We start from the raw sequence: 19,093 nt of genomic DNA, 5'->3' as shown, positions 1-19,093 counted from the left end.
CTCCATCGTGGTTAACAGTTAAACGTAAATCCGGATCGGATTTGTGATCGATGAGATTGGTCAGATCAGAAAATTCGGCGTGATCGGAGTACAGATGGGATCTGTGATTTCCAAAACGTCGGGCGCTGCCCGCACCCACGAGGGGCACTGCCCCTTCGAACCCCGCCCGCTAACCGGCTAGCGGGACCGCAGTGTGCGTAGCGCCTTGTATTTCGTACACGATCACTCAAACCGGTAGAATGCGATTCTATGCATAATTTTTTTGCAGGGTTTGATGTGAAGAGTACGGCTGATGTGTATGTGATGCATGTGTGTAAATTATACATGGCCTGAGTGCCATGATTTGTCAGCCAGCAGGAGCCAAAGTGCTATCATTATAATGTATAACGACCTGCGTGTCGACATGTGATTCTCTGTAAAATTTATTAGTAGTTGTAGTAGTTGAAAGATAGAGATCAAGTTGGTGGCTTGGTGTCCCGGTGTGACAAACAGGATGGAGTTCCTAGATGGTCATTGGAGTCGGAGCCGACCAGGAAGAACATCCATGAAGGAGTAATACTATTTCACAATATCTGTTTATTTGTGATTGTTATGCTTCTTTGTTTCTATGCATGTTAAAATGGTAGAAAAATCCATCGTTAATATCAAGCGAATTTCCATCCCCGATGTTGCACCTTCGCACGTCAAGTACGTCTAGTTGTGGGCTCATAAAATTGAGGTGCTACTAGGTGTCCTTGAACCGAAGGGTTCGTGTCGGACACGGACATGCACTGCATTAGTTATCTTGACAAGGCTATCAAAATGGTTTTGGGCCTTGTGGTAAAGAAGGTTGGGAGCCGGGTATGATATACCTTCCCAACTGACAGGAGTCATATAGAGATACGATGAGCAAGGACTTGCTTACCGGATAGGTATGTTGGCTAGCAGTGATGCTAAAGCTCACTAGTTGCACGCGCTAGTCGGATCCTGAATCACTGAGAGTTTGCGGAGGGATGCCGATTTCAGTGGGAGTATTTCAGTTTAAGGCTTGAATTACTCTACATAAATATATTCTTAGTGATTGCATATTTTTTCCGTTGTAGATCAATGGCACCACCTGCTCAACCCAACTTTGCATTGAAATCAATTCTGGAAAAGGATAAACTGAATGGAACAAACTTTATCACCTGGTATAGAAATTTGAGAATTGTTCTCAAGCACGATAAAAAGGAACATGTTCTAGAGGATCCACTTCCAGAGTAACCTACCGATAATGCTAATGCCACAACCAGGAATGCCTACCAGAAACTCGTTGATGAATCAAACGAGATCAGCTGCCTCATGTTGGCTTGTATGGAGCCCGATTTGCAGCAGCATTTCGAAGATGTTGGGGCTTTCAATATGATCGAGAGTCTCAAGAGCATGTTTCAGGTACAGGCTAGGACCAAAAGGTTCAACGTCTGGTGATCCTTGATGGATTGCAAGCTGAAGGAAGGTGATCCACTGAGCCCGCATGTGATCAAGTTGATCGGATACATGCAAGCTTTGGATCGATTAGGATTCCCGCTCTTGGATGAGCTGGCTACAGATGCAGTTCTGGGTTCCCTTCCTCCTAGCTATGGGATGTTCATCTCAAACTATCATATGCACGACATGGATAAGAAGCTCATTGAATTGCACGGGATGCTTAAGGTGGTAGACCAAGATAGAAAGAAAGGCACACATCAAGTGTTGATGGTGCAGAACTCGGGCAAGTTCAAGAAGAGTTGGTCCAAGAAGAAGGCTAAGGCAAAGGGCACGAAGATGGTAACCTCCACCGCTACACCGAAGTTAGGACCGGACTCAAAGACCATTTGCTATCATTGCAAGGAAACTGGTCACTGGAAGAGGAACTGTAGTAAGTGTCTTACTGAGCATGGAAAGAAGGCCGAAAATGCTGCTTCAGGCAAAGGTACACTTGTTACATATGTTATAGACATTTACCTTGCTAACATACCTAGTAGCTCTTGGGTATTTGATACCGGATCGGTTGTTCACATTGGCAACTCGATGCAGGGGCTGGTAAGAACTAGGCGTGTGGCATAAAGGGAGATTGACATCAAGGTCGGCAACAAAGCAAGAGTTGCTGCGCTGGAGGTCGGCACGATGAAGCTCTAGCTTCCTTTTGGATTTATTTTGGAATTGAATAATTGTTATTACATTCCTGCACTTATTAGTCAAAACATTATTTCTGCCTCATGTTTGATGAGTCAGGGTTATGAATTCAATTTAAAGGACAATGGTTGTTCATTTTATTTGAATGGAAAGTTCCATGGCTATGCACCCATTGTTGATGGGCTTTTTGTATTGAATCTGGAACATGAACCGGTCTACAACGTGAATGTCAAGAGGCATAAGCCTAATGAGATAAATCCGGTATACTTCTGGCATTGTCGGCTTGGACACATTAGTCTGAAGCGCATGATGATGGACTCCTAACTTTATCCGACTTCAAGTCGTTCGAGACATGTGAATCATGCTTGCTCGGCAAGATGACTAAGTCTCCTTTTGCAAAGATTTGCGAGAGGGTGTCCGAGTTGTTGGCACTTATACACGGTGATGTGTGGGGTCCAATGAGCACAACTGCCAGAGGTGGCTATCATTACTTCGTGACTTTTATCGACGACTTGAGTAGATATGGATATATCTATTTGATGAGGCACAAGTCTGAAACTCTTTGAAAAGTTCAAAGAGTTTCAGAATGGGGTTGAGAATCAGCTCGACAAGACTATCAAACTTCTACGATCAGATCGTGGAGGTGAGTACATGAGCCAGGAGTTTGATGATCATCTGAAAAGCCGAGGTATAGTACCTTAGCTCACACCTCCGGGTACGCCACAGAGAAATGGCGTGTTGGAACGGAGGAATAGGACCTTCTTGTACATGGTCCGGTCAATGATGAGCAAATCAGATTTACCCTTGTCATTCTAGGGATACGCTCTAGAAACTGCATCTTTCACACTTAACAGGGTACCATCAAAATCCGTAGACAAGACACCACATGAGATGTAGACCAGGAAGAGTCCCAGTTTGTCTTTTCTAGAGATTTGGGGTTGTGAAGCATTTTTCAAGCGACTTATGTCAGACAAGCATACACCCAAGTCGGATAAATGCATATTCATGAGATATCTGAGGGAAACCTTGGGATATTGCTTCTACAACCGCAAAGAGAACAAAGTGTTTGTTGCTCGGAATGGGGTTTTCCTTGAGAAAGAGTTTCTCAGTCGGGAGGCCAGTAGGAGGACAGTCCGAAATTCTAGGACCACTTGGGGACGACTCGGCTGGTGACGAGATCATACCGGAGTCGGTCAGGGAATGATAGCTCGTATCCGCATCAGTATTTTCCCCAAAGAGGAAGGGATGATGCAGCATAGCTTCGGTAGGTATTTCCCTCAGTTATGAAACCAAGGTTATCAAACCAGTAGGAGAACCAAGCAACACTATGTAAACGGTACCTGCACACAAAGAACAAATCCTCGCAACCCAACGCGTAAGAGGGGTTGTCAATCCCTCCTCGGTAAAAAGATAGATTAAATAGTATGAGTTTGGATAAATAGATCTGAATAAAACACGAAGTAAAAGATGCAAATAAAAAGTGCAGGAAGGTATTTTTGGGTTTTTGGAATAATAGATCTGAAAACAAAAGTGAATAAAAAGTAGATCAAAAAACAATATGACAAAAGATAGACCCGGGGGCCGTAGATTTCACTAGTGGCTTCTCTCGAGAAAATAGCATACGGTGAGTAAACAAATTACTGTTGGGCAATTGATAGAACATCGAATAATTATGACGATACACAGGCAATGATCATTATATAGGCATCACGTCCAAGATTAGTAGACCGACTCCTGCCTGCATCTACTACGGTTACTCCACACATCGACCGCTATCCAGCATGCATCTAGTGTATTAAGTTCATGGAGAAATGGAGTAATGCAATTAGAACGATGACATGATGTAGATGAGATATATTCATGTAGCAATAGCCCCCATCTTGTTATCCTTAATAGCAACGATACATGCGTGTCTTGCTGCCCCTTCTGTCACTGGGAAAGAACACCGCACGATCGAACCCATCGCAAAGCACCCCTTCCCATGGCAAGAAAAATCGATCTAGTTGGCCTCACTAAACCAAAGATTCGAATAAGAAATATGAGGGTATAAGTAATCATGCATATAAGAGATCAAAGAAGACTCAAATAACTTTCATGGATATAGATCTGATCATAAACTCAAAGTTCACCGGATCCGAACAAACACACCACAAAAATATTTACATCAAATAGATCTCCAAGAGACCATTGTATTGAGAATCAAAAGAGAGAGAGGAAGTCATCTAGCTACTGCCTACGGACCCGTAGGTCGATGATGAACTACTCACGCATCATCGGAGAGGCACCAATGAGGTTGATGAACCCCTCCATGATGATGTCATTGGATCTCATGGTTCTGGAATTTGCGGCGGCTGAAATTGTGTTTCATCGACTCCCCTAGGGTTTCTGGAATATTTGAGGATTTATAGGGCGAAGAGGCAGTGCGGGAGGCCACCGACATGGGCACAACCCACCAGGGCGCGCCTGGGCCCCCAGGCGCGCCCAGGTGGGTTGTGCCCCCCTTGGGGCACCCCTCTAGTACTTCTTTGGCCCATGTTGTTTCTTCTTGTCCATAAAAATTCTCCAAAAAGTTTTTCTGCGTTTGGTACTGATATTCTGCGAAGTAAAAAACAAGCAAAAAACAACAAGTGGCACTGGTCACTATGTCAATAGGTTAGTCCCAAAAAATGATATAAAGTTGCTACAAAATGATTGTAAACCATCCAAGAATGATAATATAATAGCATGGAACAATAAAAAATTATAAATACATTGGAGACGTATCAGGGGACCCATAGTGGAAGTGGCACCGGAACCACGGAGATCGTAAAGATTGCGTTGAGTGTGTGATGTATTGTTGCTACAAAGCGACGAGCCGGCCACGTATGCGGAAGCGATGGTGAGCCCAAATTCTGAGGCATGGCTGGAGGCCATGAGATCCGAGTAAAAGTCCATGGATGAGAATCAAGTCTGGGACTTGGTTGATCCGCAGCTTAGCGTAACAACCATTGGTTGCAAATGGGTCTTTAAGAAGAAAACTGATGTGGATGGAAATGTTCAGATCCACAAAGCTTGGCTTGTCGCTAAAGGTTATGCACAAGTTCAAGGAATTGACTATGACGAAACTTACTCCACGGTAACGATGCTGAAGTCGGTGAGCATCGTACTAGCTATAGTTGCATATTTTGATTACGAGATATGTCAGATGGATGTCAAAATGGCTTTCCTTCACGGAAATTTAATCGAGGACGTGTATATGATACAGCCCGAGGGTTTTGTCGATCCGACTACTGCTAGTAAGGTATGCAAGCTCAAGAGATCCATTTATGGGTTGAGGCAAGCATCTGGAACATTCGTTTTGATGAGGTCGTAACTGGTCTCGGTTTCATCAAAAGCGAAGAGGACGCTTGTTTATACAAGCAGTTAAGTGGGAGCTCGATAGTGTTTTTATACTGTATGTGGATGACATATTGTTGATCGGAAACGTTATTTCGATGCGGAACTCGGTCAAGGAGTCATCGAATGGCAAGTTTTCAATGAAGGACCTCTGTGAAGCAGTTTACATTTTAGGCATTAAGATCTATAAAGATAGATTGAGGAGGCTGCCCGGCTTAAGCCAGAGCACGTACATATATAAAGTGTTGAAGCGGTTCAACATGAGTGAGGCAAAGAAAGGGTTCTTGCCACTCTCACATGGTATAAGGCTAAGCGAGACTCAGAGTCCTACGACATCTAATGAGCGAAGCAGGATGAGTAGGATTCTGTATGCCTCGGCAATCGGATCCATCATGTATGCCATGATATGTACAAGGCATGATGTTGCTTTTGCATTAAGCCTAACAAGAAGATACCAGGCCAACCCTGGTGAGAGTCACTAGGCAGCGGTGAAGAATATTCTAAAGTACCTGAAAATGACTAAAGAGATGTTCCTAGTTTATGGAGGTGAGGAGGAGCTCTGCGTAAAGGGCTACACTGATGCTAGTTTCCAAACCGACAAAGATGATTGTCGATCACGGTCCAGATTCATGTACGTCATGAATGGAGGAGCAGTGAGCTGGACGAGTTCCAAGCAAGATACCGTGGCCGATTCTACCACAGAAGCCGAATACATTGTGGCTTGTGAAGCTGCAAAGGAATGTGTTTGGATCCGGAACTTTCTGGATGATCTTGGTTTTTTCCCAGCCTCGGTAAAACCGTTGGACCTTTATTGTGATAATTCTAGTGCCATTGCACAAGCCAAGGAGCCGAGGAACCACCACAAGACCAGGCACATAGATTGGAAATATCACCTAATACGAAAGATCGCAAAGAGTGGTGATATAGAGTTATGCAAAATTCACACAGATGAAAATGTTGCAGATCCATTGACTAAGCCGCTTCCATAACCCAAGCATGAGGGGCACGTTAGAGCTATGGGCATACGATGTCTATTTGATTGACTCTAGTGCAAGTGGGAGACTGTTGGAGATATGCCCTAAAGGCAATCATGTATGATGATATTTCCTATGTGTTTATGAATAAAGATAATCCTTGGACGTTATCAATGATGTGTATTGACGAGGACGTGACTTGTTTGTGGGACTATGCATCGTATGATGACTGTCCTAAAAGGTCCCTAGTCGAAAGGGATGTGTGGACGCGCAGCCGACTAGACTAACATATGACACGGTGGATGGCTTGGTCTCACTAGCCATGAAGCTTTGGATGCTAACCGAATAATATGGACTCTAAAGGATCTGGATGGATTCGACTTAGTCGGATCCGAGTCGAGATAGGTCCGAGTCGGATAGACCCAACCATGAGACACAATGATATTTCATCTGTGAATCTCCAGTACAACATACGTGAGCTGGCGCATGTACTTGGGATGGTGACAAACCTGCTTTGGGCCGACCAAACGCTACTCTGTAACTAGGTAGTTAGAAAGGTTGGTTTCGGGCTTGTCCAGACCCATGCTGCGAGACATGGTCGAGCAAGATGGGATTTGCCCCTCCGATCATGAGATATATACTCTGGGCCCCTCGTGTGATCCGACCAAGATAAGCATGGCCATGCGACAGAGATTATGAGATAATCCGGTTTATGGTCGGCATCACTGGAACGAGAAAGAGATCGGGCTAGCACAAGGATGACATGATCGCCTTGAGCCCGACAACATATATCGTGTGGCAAAAGGAACAGAAGTCTAATGTACAGGTTCGCCTAACCATCTTCATCGGACACTTGGAGTCGCCACGCTTTGCTAGAGGTCGCTACCGACTAGCCGAGCCAGATGTGATCTCACTCATGACCAAGTGAATGAGAATCTAAGGGGTCGCGCGCTTAAGGGAAGGAACCTATAAGGTCAGATCCGACTCCATGAGTCAGGTGTGATTCTACTCGGACTCGGATCCAGGCCGAACAGACTTTGGGCATTAGGATCCGTGTGAGGCCCAAGTGTTGAGCCCATGACAGAAGCCTATATAAAGTGGAGGTGCGGCACACTCATTTGGTTGATCGCTTTGGCGCCATCACTAGGGCTTTGCATGTGTTGCAAGTAGCCACCTCTACTCGCCGTCTACTGTGTGATCGGACCTAGCAGTCCGCCGCATAGTATTCCTCCTGCACGCGCGGATACCGTTAGAGGCGGTGCACTTGCGCCGCTCAGGCAAACCCGTATGTGGGATCCGACGAACGGCTATTTGAGGGAGAACGCACGAGGAGGAGACAATCCACGCGGACGCGCTGGTCCAACTCTTCTTCCGCTGCACGGCACTGTGCGTCTAGTGGTAACGATATGTGATCTATATCCCACAGCATGTTCTTGGTTGTTCTGCACTTAGGAAAAATTTAATTTGCAGTCGACGCATCCTACCGTAGAACCCAACACGGCTAGCTTCGCCCGTTCCTAAATTAAAAAAACAAAATGCTTTTTCGAATAAAAATAAATAGAGGAGAAAACTAAAGAAGAGAAAAATAAAATAATATCTTATATAGGCAATATATATCAAAAGGATCAGGAGAAAATATCATAAAACTTGAACTATTTTCAAAGGCAAACGAGAAACTTTACAAAAAACATTTTTTTAATTCCAAAAAACCCGAATTTGACTTTCAAATATTTTGGCATTATTTCTTCTGACTTTTTGGGGTGTCAGTTACCTCCTCTCATACCTTTTGATCAAAGTATTTTTGTCAGGAATTTTTGAATGGAATACAAATGCCAAATTTGAAATGAAAACTTGAAACTCAAATGTCACATTCAAATCAAACAAAATGCATAGATGCTTAACTATATTTATAATACATTCCAAATTGCAAATTTGGGATGTTACAGCTTTCCTCTTGAGCAAAGAGGGTGGCAATTTCATTTAATTTAGTAAGATGTGCCACAACTGTTTCAGATTCATAGCCATGAAAAGGATCGGATTTTACCAAGGTAATAAGTTCAGGATCAACAGAGAATTTGTAATCCTTATCAGTAACAAAGATAGGCTTAGGATGATATTTCATTCTTCCTATCATATCCTTTTCTTTCAGCTTACTCAATAATTTCTTAAGATCTTCTCAATCCATAACGTAACCCTCAGGTACATTAGGCATTTCAAATCTAGTAGGAGAGCTAGGCATACAAGGTGAATCATAATTTTCAGTAGTTTCAACATTCTCAAGTTCTTTATCTTTAGCAATTTGTTCATCAAGAAATTCACCTAGTGACACAGTTTCATCAAGCAAAGTACTAGCATCATCACAAGTATCATTTATAACAGAAGTAGTATCATCAATTACTTGCGACATATCAGAATGAATAGCAGGTAGTGGTGTCGCAAACCTCCTTAAAACAGAAGGTGAATCAAGTGCAGAGCTAGATGACAGTATCTTACCTCCATTCGTTTTAGAGGGTACGATCTTGGTCTTAGAGTCCTTCAGATTCTTCATAGTGATAAACAAATATTCAACTCTCAAATGAACTTGATAAATAGAGCTATGATCCCCGGCAGCGGCAACAACGCCAAAAAAAGGTCTTGATAACTCACGAGTATAAGGGGTCGCTACAGTCTTTGAGGGTAGTATTTCACCAATTTATCGGTTCGACACAAGGGGAGCCAAAGAATATTTATAAACCTTAGCAGTTGAGTTGTCAATTCAACCACACCTGGAAAGTTGTTTCTCTGCAACACAGTGTTTAGTAGCACAGTAGTTTGATAGTTTGGATACTAACGATAACAGTAACGGTAACAGAAGCAGCTTTGTAATGATTGTAACAGCGGCAGCGAAAGTAGTAACTTAGCGAAGACAATATGAGCAAAGCATAGGCATTGGATCAGTGAAGGATATTTGTGTGGATGACACTCATCATGTAACAGTCACAACCTAGAGCGATACACAATAGCTCCAATTCATCAATTCAATGTAGGCATGTATTCTGTATATAGTCATATGTGTTTATAATAAGAACTTGCATGGCATCTTTTGTCCTACCCTCCCGTGGCAGCGGGGTCCATAAGAAAATCTAAGGGATATTAAAGCCTACTTTTAATAGAGAACCGGAACAAAGTATTCACATACTGAATACATGAACTCCTCGGATTACAGTCATTGCCGGAGAGTATCCCGATTATTGTCACCTTGGGTCTACGGTTCAAAACAATACCAAGTGCATATAACTAGTAGTAAGATCAAGAACTCAAATATATTCATGAAAACATAGAGGGTTCAGATCTGAAATCATGGCGCTCGGGCTCTACTGACAAGCATTAAGCATAGCAAAGTCATAGCAACATCAATCTCAGAACGTAGTGGATACTAGGGATCAAGCCCTAACAAATTAACTTGATTACATGACAAATCTCATACAACTCCATCATCGTCCATCAAGCCTACGAAGGAATTCGTCACCCGCAATGGTGAGCGTCGTGGAATTGTTGATGAAGAAGGGTTGACGACGATGATGATAGTGACGATGAATCCCCCTATCCGGAGCCCCGAACGGACTCCAGTTCATCCCTCCCGATGAAGAACGGGAGGTGGCGGCGGCTCCATATCATAAAACGCGATGAAACTTTCTCTCTGATTTTTTCTCCGCTGTACAAAACTTATAGGACCGGAGGTAGGGAAAACAGTGGGCCCCCTCTAGCCGATCTTTTTTGTAGAATTTTTTATATAGTCCAGAAAAATTCTCCGTAAATGTTCAGCCCAATCCGAGAACTTCTATTTATGCACAAAAAACAACATCATGGTAGTTCTGCTGAAAACAGCGTGAGTCCGGGTAGTTTCATTCAAATCATGCAAATTAGAGTCCAAAACAAGACGAAAGGTGTTTGGAAAAGTAGATACATTTGAGACGTATCAACGCGTCGCGATCTCATGTTTGTGTAGCTCGAGGACGCGCGTGACCCCGTGGCCCTGTCATATCAATACCCCAGTCCCCTCTCTTCAAAACTCCTCAACCTATTTCATCGAAGCGCTGTCGGGCTGCTCGCACCACCGCCGTCGCCTCCTCATCACGAGGGATCTCCGACACGATTCCAGTGAGCCCAGACCCAAGGTTTCCCAATCGCCGCCACCGTCACCTTTCACACCACCCAGTGCACCTCCTGGACTCCCCAGCATGCCCGAGGACCACCAGAAGCTTCACGGTCACCCTCCGAACCTCATCAACCGCCTTATTGTCGCCAAGGACCCGGGGAACGTCGAGTTCGTCCACACTCGTAGCCGCCCCACTTTCCCCAACAATTCCAGTGACCTCTCTGACGACCTAAGCACCCCTTGAGCCTTAGATCTAATCTCGTCCGTTAGATCTAGATCCTACGCGTTAGATTAGATGACTTAAACAAGCCAGTACGTTTAGATCTCAGACGCCCAGATCACTTTACATCCGACGGCCGCGTTATGTTCTAGTGTCGAAATTGTATCACCCAATCAGAGAGCGCCACGCGTCCTGGTTCAAAATTAAATCAAATTCGTTCAATCCAGAAAGTGGTAGATTTACAAAAAAGCCCCTAAAACTTCAAAACATCATAACTTTTTGTGTACAAGTCCAAAATAGATAAATCTTTTTGCAAAACAATCCTTGTAGAATAACCTTTTTCACAACTATAAAAAAATGAATATTTAAATTTCAAATTCAAACAGAACCAATTCAAATTTAATTAGGGCGTGGCTTGAAATTTATAAATCCGAATTAAGCTTGTGGCCTTGTCCCGCATCCAGGACGCACATGCTTTCGTCAAATGTTTGGCCACAAAAGTCGACGCAGCCAAAGCATCTCTTGCATGCGAGGACACTTCCAAAAGAAGGAATAGTGAAGGCAGCGAGCGGTGGCCACAACAAGCAACAACGTGCGCGGGGGGGGGGGGGGGGGGGGGGCTCAGAGGAGGGAGGGCAACGAGGCAGTGCACGGCAACCCCCACCGCCCGCGGGGTGGAGGCAGGCGGTTGGGACGGTGCAGGTGAGTGCTTGGAGGATCGGGCACTGATTTGTACATGGGGAGAAGAAAGCATGGTATAGATGATCATCTAGCCGCCCATTCATCATCGAACTACTCACCTTTTTTTTACTGGCCCCAATTTCTCTTCAAGTACCTAACATATATAGGGACGTGGTGTTTCTAAGCTCGTGCTCAAATGATCTCGGTTGAACAGTAAAATCCAAAAGAAATCAGAAACTACTGATTATTTTTGTGGCAAATATTGACTAATGTTTTGAGTGCTCACAAAATTTCATCTTGAAATGGTATTTTGGAAGTCATGGCAAAAAAATGCTCCGAAAATGTTGTTTGTTTTACTATTTTGGAGTGCCAGTGTTATTTTTTTATCATGATTTCGATGAATGTTATTAAATGATGAAATTTTACAAGCAGTGAAAACATCCGTCGAAGTTCACCCCCAAAAAAGATTCAGATTCCTTTGTTTTTCTGGATTTTACTGTTTATCATGAGTTTATTGGAGCTCGCAAGCAGAAGATGACTTTCGACATTTACAGGCGGTCCTTAATTATTGGGTCAGCTTTTCCCGCTTCAATTCAAACATCTAGAAGCCGTCTCTAAACTGGCCTGCAGCACTCTTATTTTGACGAGACTGATGGGATCTTGATTCACCGTCACCCGCGACCTTTTCTTTCGTTTCGAGCAGGTCCTAATCCATCCACTCCACGCATACATCGTAGGCTCGTCCAATCTCAAAACACCCACGGTGAAAGACATCAACTCCCATCACATTCACAGGTAAATTCTTGATTCGGGTCACTAGACAGGTAAATCTAGTCCCGTACAACGTGTTTGGTTGGGCTGATTTTTGCCCCTGTTTGACTACAGTGCTGATATCTGTTAGACTGCTTGCCTGCTGACAGCATCACGTCTACGCTGCAATTTTTTTGGACCAAACGCCTCACGAGTCACGTCTCTCATGATCTTGCGCGGTGGGTGCGGTTCACCGCACATGATCGAACAGCGCCCGCAACCGCGACATCCACAATGCTCAGCTTTCGATCTCATGCCAACTTACAGCTAGCTAGCTGGCTATCTAGCTTCCCCGTCATCATCACCGCTCAGCTGCCTCGCGGGCGAGCCATGGCGCGGGAATTCTAAGGGTCGTGGTCGGCGGCCGCTGTCGTGGCTGTCTCGGTCCGGCGCCTCCACGGCGACGGCGACAGCGACGGGAATCGTTTCCTTTCTCCCCATGCACAAGTCCACACGAGGCGACGGTTTCGCTCGCGGGACCGGGCGGGCGGAGGGACGGGGTCCACGCGCTTCCACCGCCGATGGGGCTTTTTTACGTGAGCGACGGCGAGATAATGGTTTTTCATCTGCTCCGTCCTTCTTTCGGGGCTCTTTTCAGAGAAATTGGATTTTTTGCCCCACTTTACTTCTTCATTGGATCATTCGCCCCTTTTGAGAGGCTACCGGATGGGGTCCGGGGTCACTGTCATTGAGACAATCAAAGGGTAAATCATCCACGTTGTTTCATTGACTCGGTTATTACGTGCATCATAACAAAGCTTCTGCAACTACGTTACTTCTGTTAGCTTGTTTATTACTCCAAGTATTATAACTACATGAATCAATCAGCTAAATGTGTTCGACCAGGCATGACACACTCTGAGCGAATTGTTTACTCGCTGAATCGGCGCGCGGTCTTACCTGAAACGGTCCTCTGGACTGAACAAGTGTTTCCGGAACATCGATAAACTAGTTCCAGATCAGCTGCCTGAAATGAAGGAAATGCTGATCAAGGACCAATTAGCGGCCAGACTAGACAAACTGAACAAACCATTTCTCAGAGACACCAATGGTGTCGTTAGGCATGGCAGTTTAGACCTTGAGGTCACTGCTCGTGCCAATGCCCAAGCCCAATCATGAGTACACAAATGGGGCGATTTGTTTGACTCGTTTGGGGCTCCCAGCCCAGCCATGTGCTTAGCTCTATCAGCTAATTCGTCTGGTCGTCCTCCTGGCTTTCGGCTCCGGAAATCGCGGTGTTAAGAGCCTTTGTCTGCTGCATTCATGGGCAGTTTGATTGACACAAGCCAAAGTGCACTTCCTTCGTTTCTGCCTCCAATCTATTAGCATTAGTGCTAGTTTTCTTTAGGGGAGTATTAGTACAGTTGAATGACGCAAACAACCGGGTCAGTCAAGCTTTCTCCTAATCAGACCACCGTTCAGACAAATGGCTGTGTGTCGATCGATGCTGAGGCCAGCCAGGATTATCCTCCTTTCCAAAAAAAAGAGCACCCTTCAGACCTGCCTAAATGGCCCATCAAGAATATATAAGAGTAATACTACATTATAAAAAGGTTATTTTTTTACAAACAAGCTGATGTGGGGGATTATGATTGGTAACAGGGGGATGAAGAGGCCCACCCCAGTTGAATTCAGGGAGGGGGACATGGTTTTGACTTGTTCATGGCACCTTATATACTCCCTCCGTTCCTAAATATAAGTCTTTTTAGAGATTTCAACGAGTGACTACATACGGAGCAAAATAAGTGAATCTATACTCTAAAATATGTCTACATACATCCGTATGTTGTAGTCCATTTGAAATGTCTAAAAAGACTTATATTTAAGAACGGAGGGAGTATAAGTCTTTTTAGAGATTTCAAATGGACTACAACATACGAATATATGTAGACATATTTTAGAGTGTAGATTCACTCATTTTGCTCCGTACGTAGTTCTTTGTTGGAAACTCTAAAAAGACTTATATTTCGGAACGGAGAGAGTAGTAGAGTACATAAAGACAGCAACAAATGGAGAGATTATCTTGCAAGTCTCTGCAGTTAACTCAAATAGGCTAGACAAACTGAACTACCATGGCCCATGGGAAAGCAAATCACACTGAGAACACCACAACATTCTTTATAGATGGCAGTACACTTCTTTGCCGCATTGACTCACTGACAGTACTTGGACCTTTGCAGTTCTGATCCATCAGATTCAGCATTCAAGCTGCCAGCTGCCAGCTGCAGCACCCCATGGACGAGCAGACGATCATAGCAATGATGTTACGTTACATGATGACCTTCAAAGCTGACAAGAATTAACTCCTGACCCTCCTGTTCTGTGGTCAATACGTACAGACCAGAGACAGCATCACATCATATGAATGAATTTCAGTACACTAGGCGAGAATCGCCATCCGCCAGAAAAAACAGCTGATCGTCTAGTTGCGTCGATTTACTTAGCACTGGCATAAACTAGATGATCAGAAACAGAAATTCGAAGGCAACCGTGGAATGCTAGGGTTTAAGATTCCTGGGCATGTGGACGCAGGTTGCCTCTGAAAAGGTCACCGAGATGATGAACCAGCTTCTGGGGCTGTTGCCACCACATGGCTTCAGAGGCGACCGGGCTTCGATACACATCGTCTTGTGTGCTGAAATTCTTTGTGATGCTATCTGAGAAATCACGCCAGTTAAGCATGGCACGCTTCAGCCGGGACGTTCTCTTGCCAGTGACGAGGTATCTGGTATAGTCCCTTGCAAGGCGGTACAGCTCCTCTCCTCTGATGATGTGGATGTACTGCATAATGAAGCAAACCTTGTTTAGAAAGATGATGTGGGGGTCCTTAAGGTTCACAGCCGACAACAATATGAGCACACTCATGTTACGTGTGTTATGGCGGAAAAAGATTTGTGCGGAAGTATTGTCTATGGCAGCTGGAAGTTTAGTTTCACATTATCACATACTCCCTCCGTCCGGAAATACTTGTCATCAAAATGAATAAAAGGGGATGTATCTAGATGTATTTTAGTTCTAGATACATCCCTTTTTGTCCATTTTGATGACAAGTATTTCCGGACGGAGGGAGTATATATCTAGAACAGCACTAGTAATGAAGATGATCATGAGAAAACATAGCACATGTTACTAATGGTACACCAATAAACTAACATTCCTACTGGTAAGCTCCTCTAGTGCGAAGGGTAGTTTATCTTTTTTACTTATAAGTTAGTCCACAAAGATTAATATTTATGAGAAATACAAAAATAGCTGCCATGAAGAAATATGAGATCTCCTTTACAAAAGCGGGAGCCACGCGGATGGTTTTCTCACTAATGGAGAATGGAAATATCACCATTCTGTACTTCACTGATCCACCTTATTCCTTTTGAGCCAGCTAAAGTACACAAGGAGAAAGGGGTGTTGAATAAATATATAATGTCCATGATGTATTTGTACCATCAACTACGGTTGTGAATAAACAACAAAAAGTTTGCACTGAAAATAAACAAAATGCTAGCTTAATGTTGTATGTTCAGGCATTATAAGAGATTGAAAAATCTGCACAGAACTATCGTTACAAATATAGCATTTCAGAAAGAATGACAATGATAAGGAAGAAAGGAGCAATGCAATTACCGTGAGTACAAAAGCAACAGTTGCTAACACAACTTGGACCACTTCATACAACGAATCCGTGAAAGATTCGTCATCTGGGCCATCAGAACCACCACCACTGCCTCCATAACGTTTATTATTTCCTCCATTTCCACCAGACCCCTGTCCTGTAATCTTAGCTATTTGCTCCATCAGGAAGCCTTGTATAGACTGTTGCTTTTTTGCTCCATCCATTGCTTTGTTCAAAGATTCCATAGAGAATGGCTGAAAAGAAAGCAACAGTAAATTTAGCAGATGGTCCCACATGAGCAATTGTGCCTAACAACCTTGATGTGCTTGGTGTGTAGCATATCAACTGCCCAGCACAACCCATTTTACACCATATCCCTATTTCACAAAGAGGAATTCCTGAAACTAATGTATTCCTACAACATCAATAAGAAACTTCCATTGTGCCAAACCAATTAAAACTTGACAATTTTGCTAAGCTGCAAGGAGGTTGCAAGTTTCCAATAGATACCCCACCACAAAGTAAGTAAATGATCAATCATAAGAAAGCTGTGAATGCTACTTACATCATTGACAAAATCAAGGTTTCCCTTCCCGCTTGAGGCATATACAGGACCAAGCCTCTTATGGCAAGCAGCAACAACAAGCCTTGGATATACTTTCTCTTGCAGCTTGCAAGATCTAGAAAAATGTTGCCATACAGAATGTTGAGGAAGTATTTTGCAAGTTCTCCCAAGACCTAATGGTCTGTCCAAAGTGAGCCCACCAAGAGGCTTGTACGTTGTAGCTTGGCAGTAGCTCATGTTTCCAACTTCTTGAATTCTAGAATTAACCAGAGCCAAATAGAGGTTAAAAATAGGAATGCTTACATACTGAATTAGGAGGAAGAATGTCAAATATCCACAACAGTATCAAGTATCGATTGAACTAATCTACTTCAAAACAATGAAATTTCTACCTTTTGCATAGAACGAATAGGCCAGTGCAATCCCCTACTGCTACGAACTAAACTAAGCATGTTTGTTGTCAACAACTTCCCAAACAAAAACCGAGTCCGTGTGAAGGGATTTTGGGCAGAAGAAAAAAGAATTTCCAGGTAAAGCAAAATTCCTGATGTTCAGAGAGGATTATGATGGAGATCAGGTGAAACCTATGAGCCCCACCTGAAATCAACTACTTCCTCTGTTCACAAATATAAGATGTTTTCGATATTTCAATATGAACTAACATACGGACTGAAATGAATGAACAAACACATAAAACTTGTCTATATACATCCGATTCAGAAAAAAGTTAGAACATCTTATATTTGTGAACTGAGGGAGTACTTAGGAATTCCAAGCCTGACACAAAACTACCCCAAAAGCTAAGTAAAGCAAACACAACAGCCAACCGTTATGAGATCACACTTGAACACCAATGCAGGCTGAAGTGCAGCATTCTACCCTTGTATTCCCGATACTCTTTAGTAAAATTAAAATGTACTCGTACTACCCAACAAGCAGAAAATCATGCCACGGGCAAAGCAAAACCGGTACTACGTACAGCTCATAGGTCGACAGCCAGGGGGCAGATCTAGATGGTGTGCCGGGTGCGCACCAGGACACCCGGAAATTGTGAAGGTCAGTGGGATTAATCTAATTGCTGGAGTGGAGGGTAATACCTCATACCTCAAAACCCAATGGCCAAAGACCGCGGACGGGGTGGATACAGCAGGAACGCGACGTCCCGGCGAGGAAGAACGGTGACGGCCGGTCGTGTGGGGGCGGGGGCGGGATCGAGGCGTCAGCTGTAGCCTGTGGTATAGGCTATAGGAGAGATTCAGAGGGAGGACTCAGGAGGGAGCGGAAAGAAAGGCACGGGAAGAGGAGTAGAGCTCGGCTCCGCCGCGCCGCGCCGCGGCGAGCTCTCCGGTGGGCGGAGAGCGGGGACGGCGGAAGGAGGCGGAGTGGGGAGAGGAAGGATTGGATTGCGTCGTCGTTTTTCCGCTACAGAGGGGACCTTTTCGTACAACCGTACTGTACAGTGTACACTGTAGCCCTTTTGGGCTGGTTTGTTAGTTCTGGGCCTACTTCACGCCAACAGACCAAAATATATCATGGTGCTTCTTGAAAGTCTGTTTTAAACATAAAAAAGAACGGCTCAAAAAAAACTTAAAAACGACAGATTTTTTAAAGTTTGTTTTAAACTCGGCAGATTTTTTTTTGAGAAATCTCGTCAGCCTTTTCAGCCTTTATTGATTCAAAGTAATGTCCACAATTACAACCGTTGGGTCATAAGGATTGCCCAACCACACATGTCTAACTATAACAAGATTACAAACAAATTTGACGAAATTATCGGCCTTGAAATTAAAGTTTCTGCGTTTATGAATGAAACTACAAAACTGAAAACTAGCTTTACGTTCTAATATTCATGTATAATAGTAGCATGGGACCCTATCTCCCATAAACTTAGCAGATGGCAGACACTAAATAAGGGGTACCCTTGAGGAAGCCCCTCAATGGTCATTTTTGGTGGGCTAAGAGTGCGTCAGCCGTCGCCATATGTCGCGTGTTGGGCGCTTCCTCAAGATTTTATTTTTCTATTTATTTTTGTACGCGTTTTCGGGTTTTAGCTGGGTTTTTTGGGGGTAGGGAGGTTGGCTTTTTAGTTTTCGCCCGGTCTTCCTTAGGTTTTGGACAAAAAATAAAAAAAATGCACGGAAAAATGCGCTTTTTTTCCACGAGAGGCACAAATTTGCTTCCCATGGAGGCAAAGTTGTGCCTCTTGAAACGACAAAAAAATATGTTTTTTTCGCTAGAGGCATAGATTTGCTTCTCATGGAGGCACAGATTTGCTTCCACAAGAGGCACAGTTGTGCCTCTCGAGAAAGGAAAAACGCGTACTTTTTCTTCCATGAGAGGCATATATTTGCTTCTCGTGAAGGCACAGGTTTGCTTCCGCAAGAGGCACAGATGTGCTTCATGGAAAAGAAAAAATTATTATTTTTCTTCCGCGAGAGGCATAAATTTGCTTCTACTATAATTGTGCCTCTCGAAAAGGGAAAAAGGGGAGGGATCGTACTTCCGACTCGTTTTTTGGTTTTTTCATGAAAAAAGTTCGTCGGAACCTATTAATATGGGATTTAGTTTCGAAAATCTCGGCGGAGAA

The 19,093-nt window shown here is 43.8% G+C and overlaps 1 protein-coding gene across 2 annotated transcripts; it reads right to left on the bottom strand.

The window, feature by feature from the left end:
• Nucleotides 1-14,423: 14,423 nt before the first annotated feature.
• On the bottom strand, nucleotides 14,424-18,002 carry LOC109776299 (uncharacterized). Of its 2 annotated transcripts, none has more exons than XM_020334953.4 (4): nucleotides 17,611-18,002; nucleotides 16,507-16,762; nucleotides 15,953-16,195; nucleotides 14,424-15,112 (listed from the first exon to the last, which is right to left on the bottom strand). In XM_020334953.4, the coding sequence occupies exons 2-4, from the start codon at nucleotides 16,741-16,743 to the stop codon at nucleotides 14,837-14,839; spliced, it is 756 nt and encodes a 251-aa protein (XP_020190542.1). In that variant the 5' UTR covers nucleotides 16,744-16,762; nucleotides 17,611-18,002; the 3' UTR covers nucleotides 14,424-14,836. The 2 variants fall into 2 exon arrangements, with proteins under 2 accessions (XP_020190542.1, XP_020190537.1); XM_020334948.4 differs by having other exon boundaries at nucleotides 17,604-17,957.
• Nucleotides 18,003-19,093: the final 1,091 nt, after the last annotated feature.

This window comes from Aegilops tauschii, chromosome 2 (assembly GCF_002575655.3).
Source record: "Aegilops tauschii subsp. strangulata cultivar AL8/78 chromosome 2, Aet v6.0, whole genome shotgun sequence".
NCBI lineage: Eukaryota > Viridiplantae > Streptophyta > Magnoliopsida > Poales > Poaceae > Aegilops > Aegilops tauschii.
This window is presented reverse-complemented; position numbering and strand designations above follow the sequence as displayed.

What these genes read in the sequence shown, in the direction of transcription:
- LOC109776299 (XM_020334948.4), bottom strand. An exon ending in ACCTTGATTTTGTCAATGAT is followed by an intron (nt 16,196 to 16,506) that starts GTAAGTAGCATT and finishes CTTTCTTTTCAG; the next exon opens with CCATTCTCTATGGAATCTTT. An exon ending in CTGTTGCTTTTGTACTCACG is followed by an intron (nt 15,113 to 15,952) that starts GTAATTGCATTG and finishes TTCATTATGCAG; the next exon opens with TACATCCACATCATCAGAGG.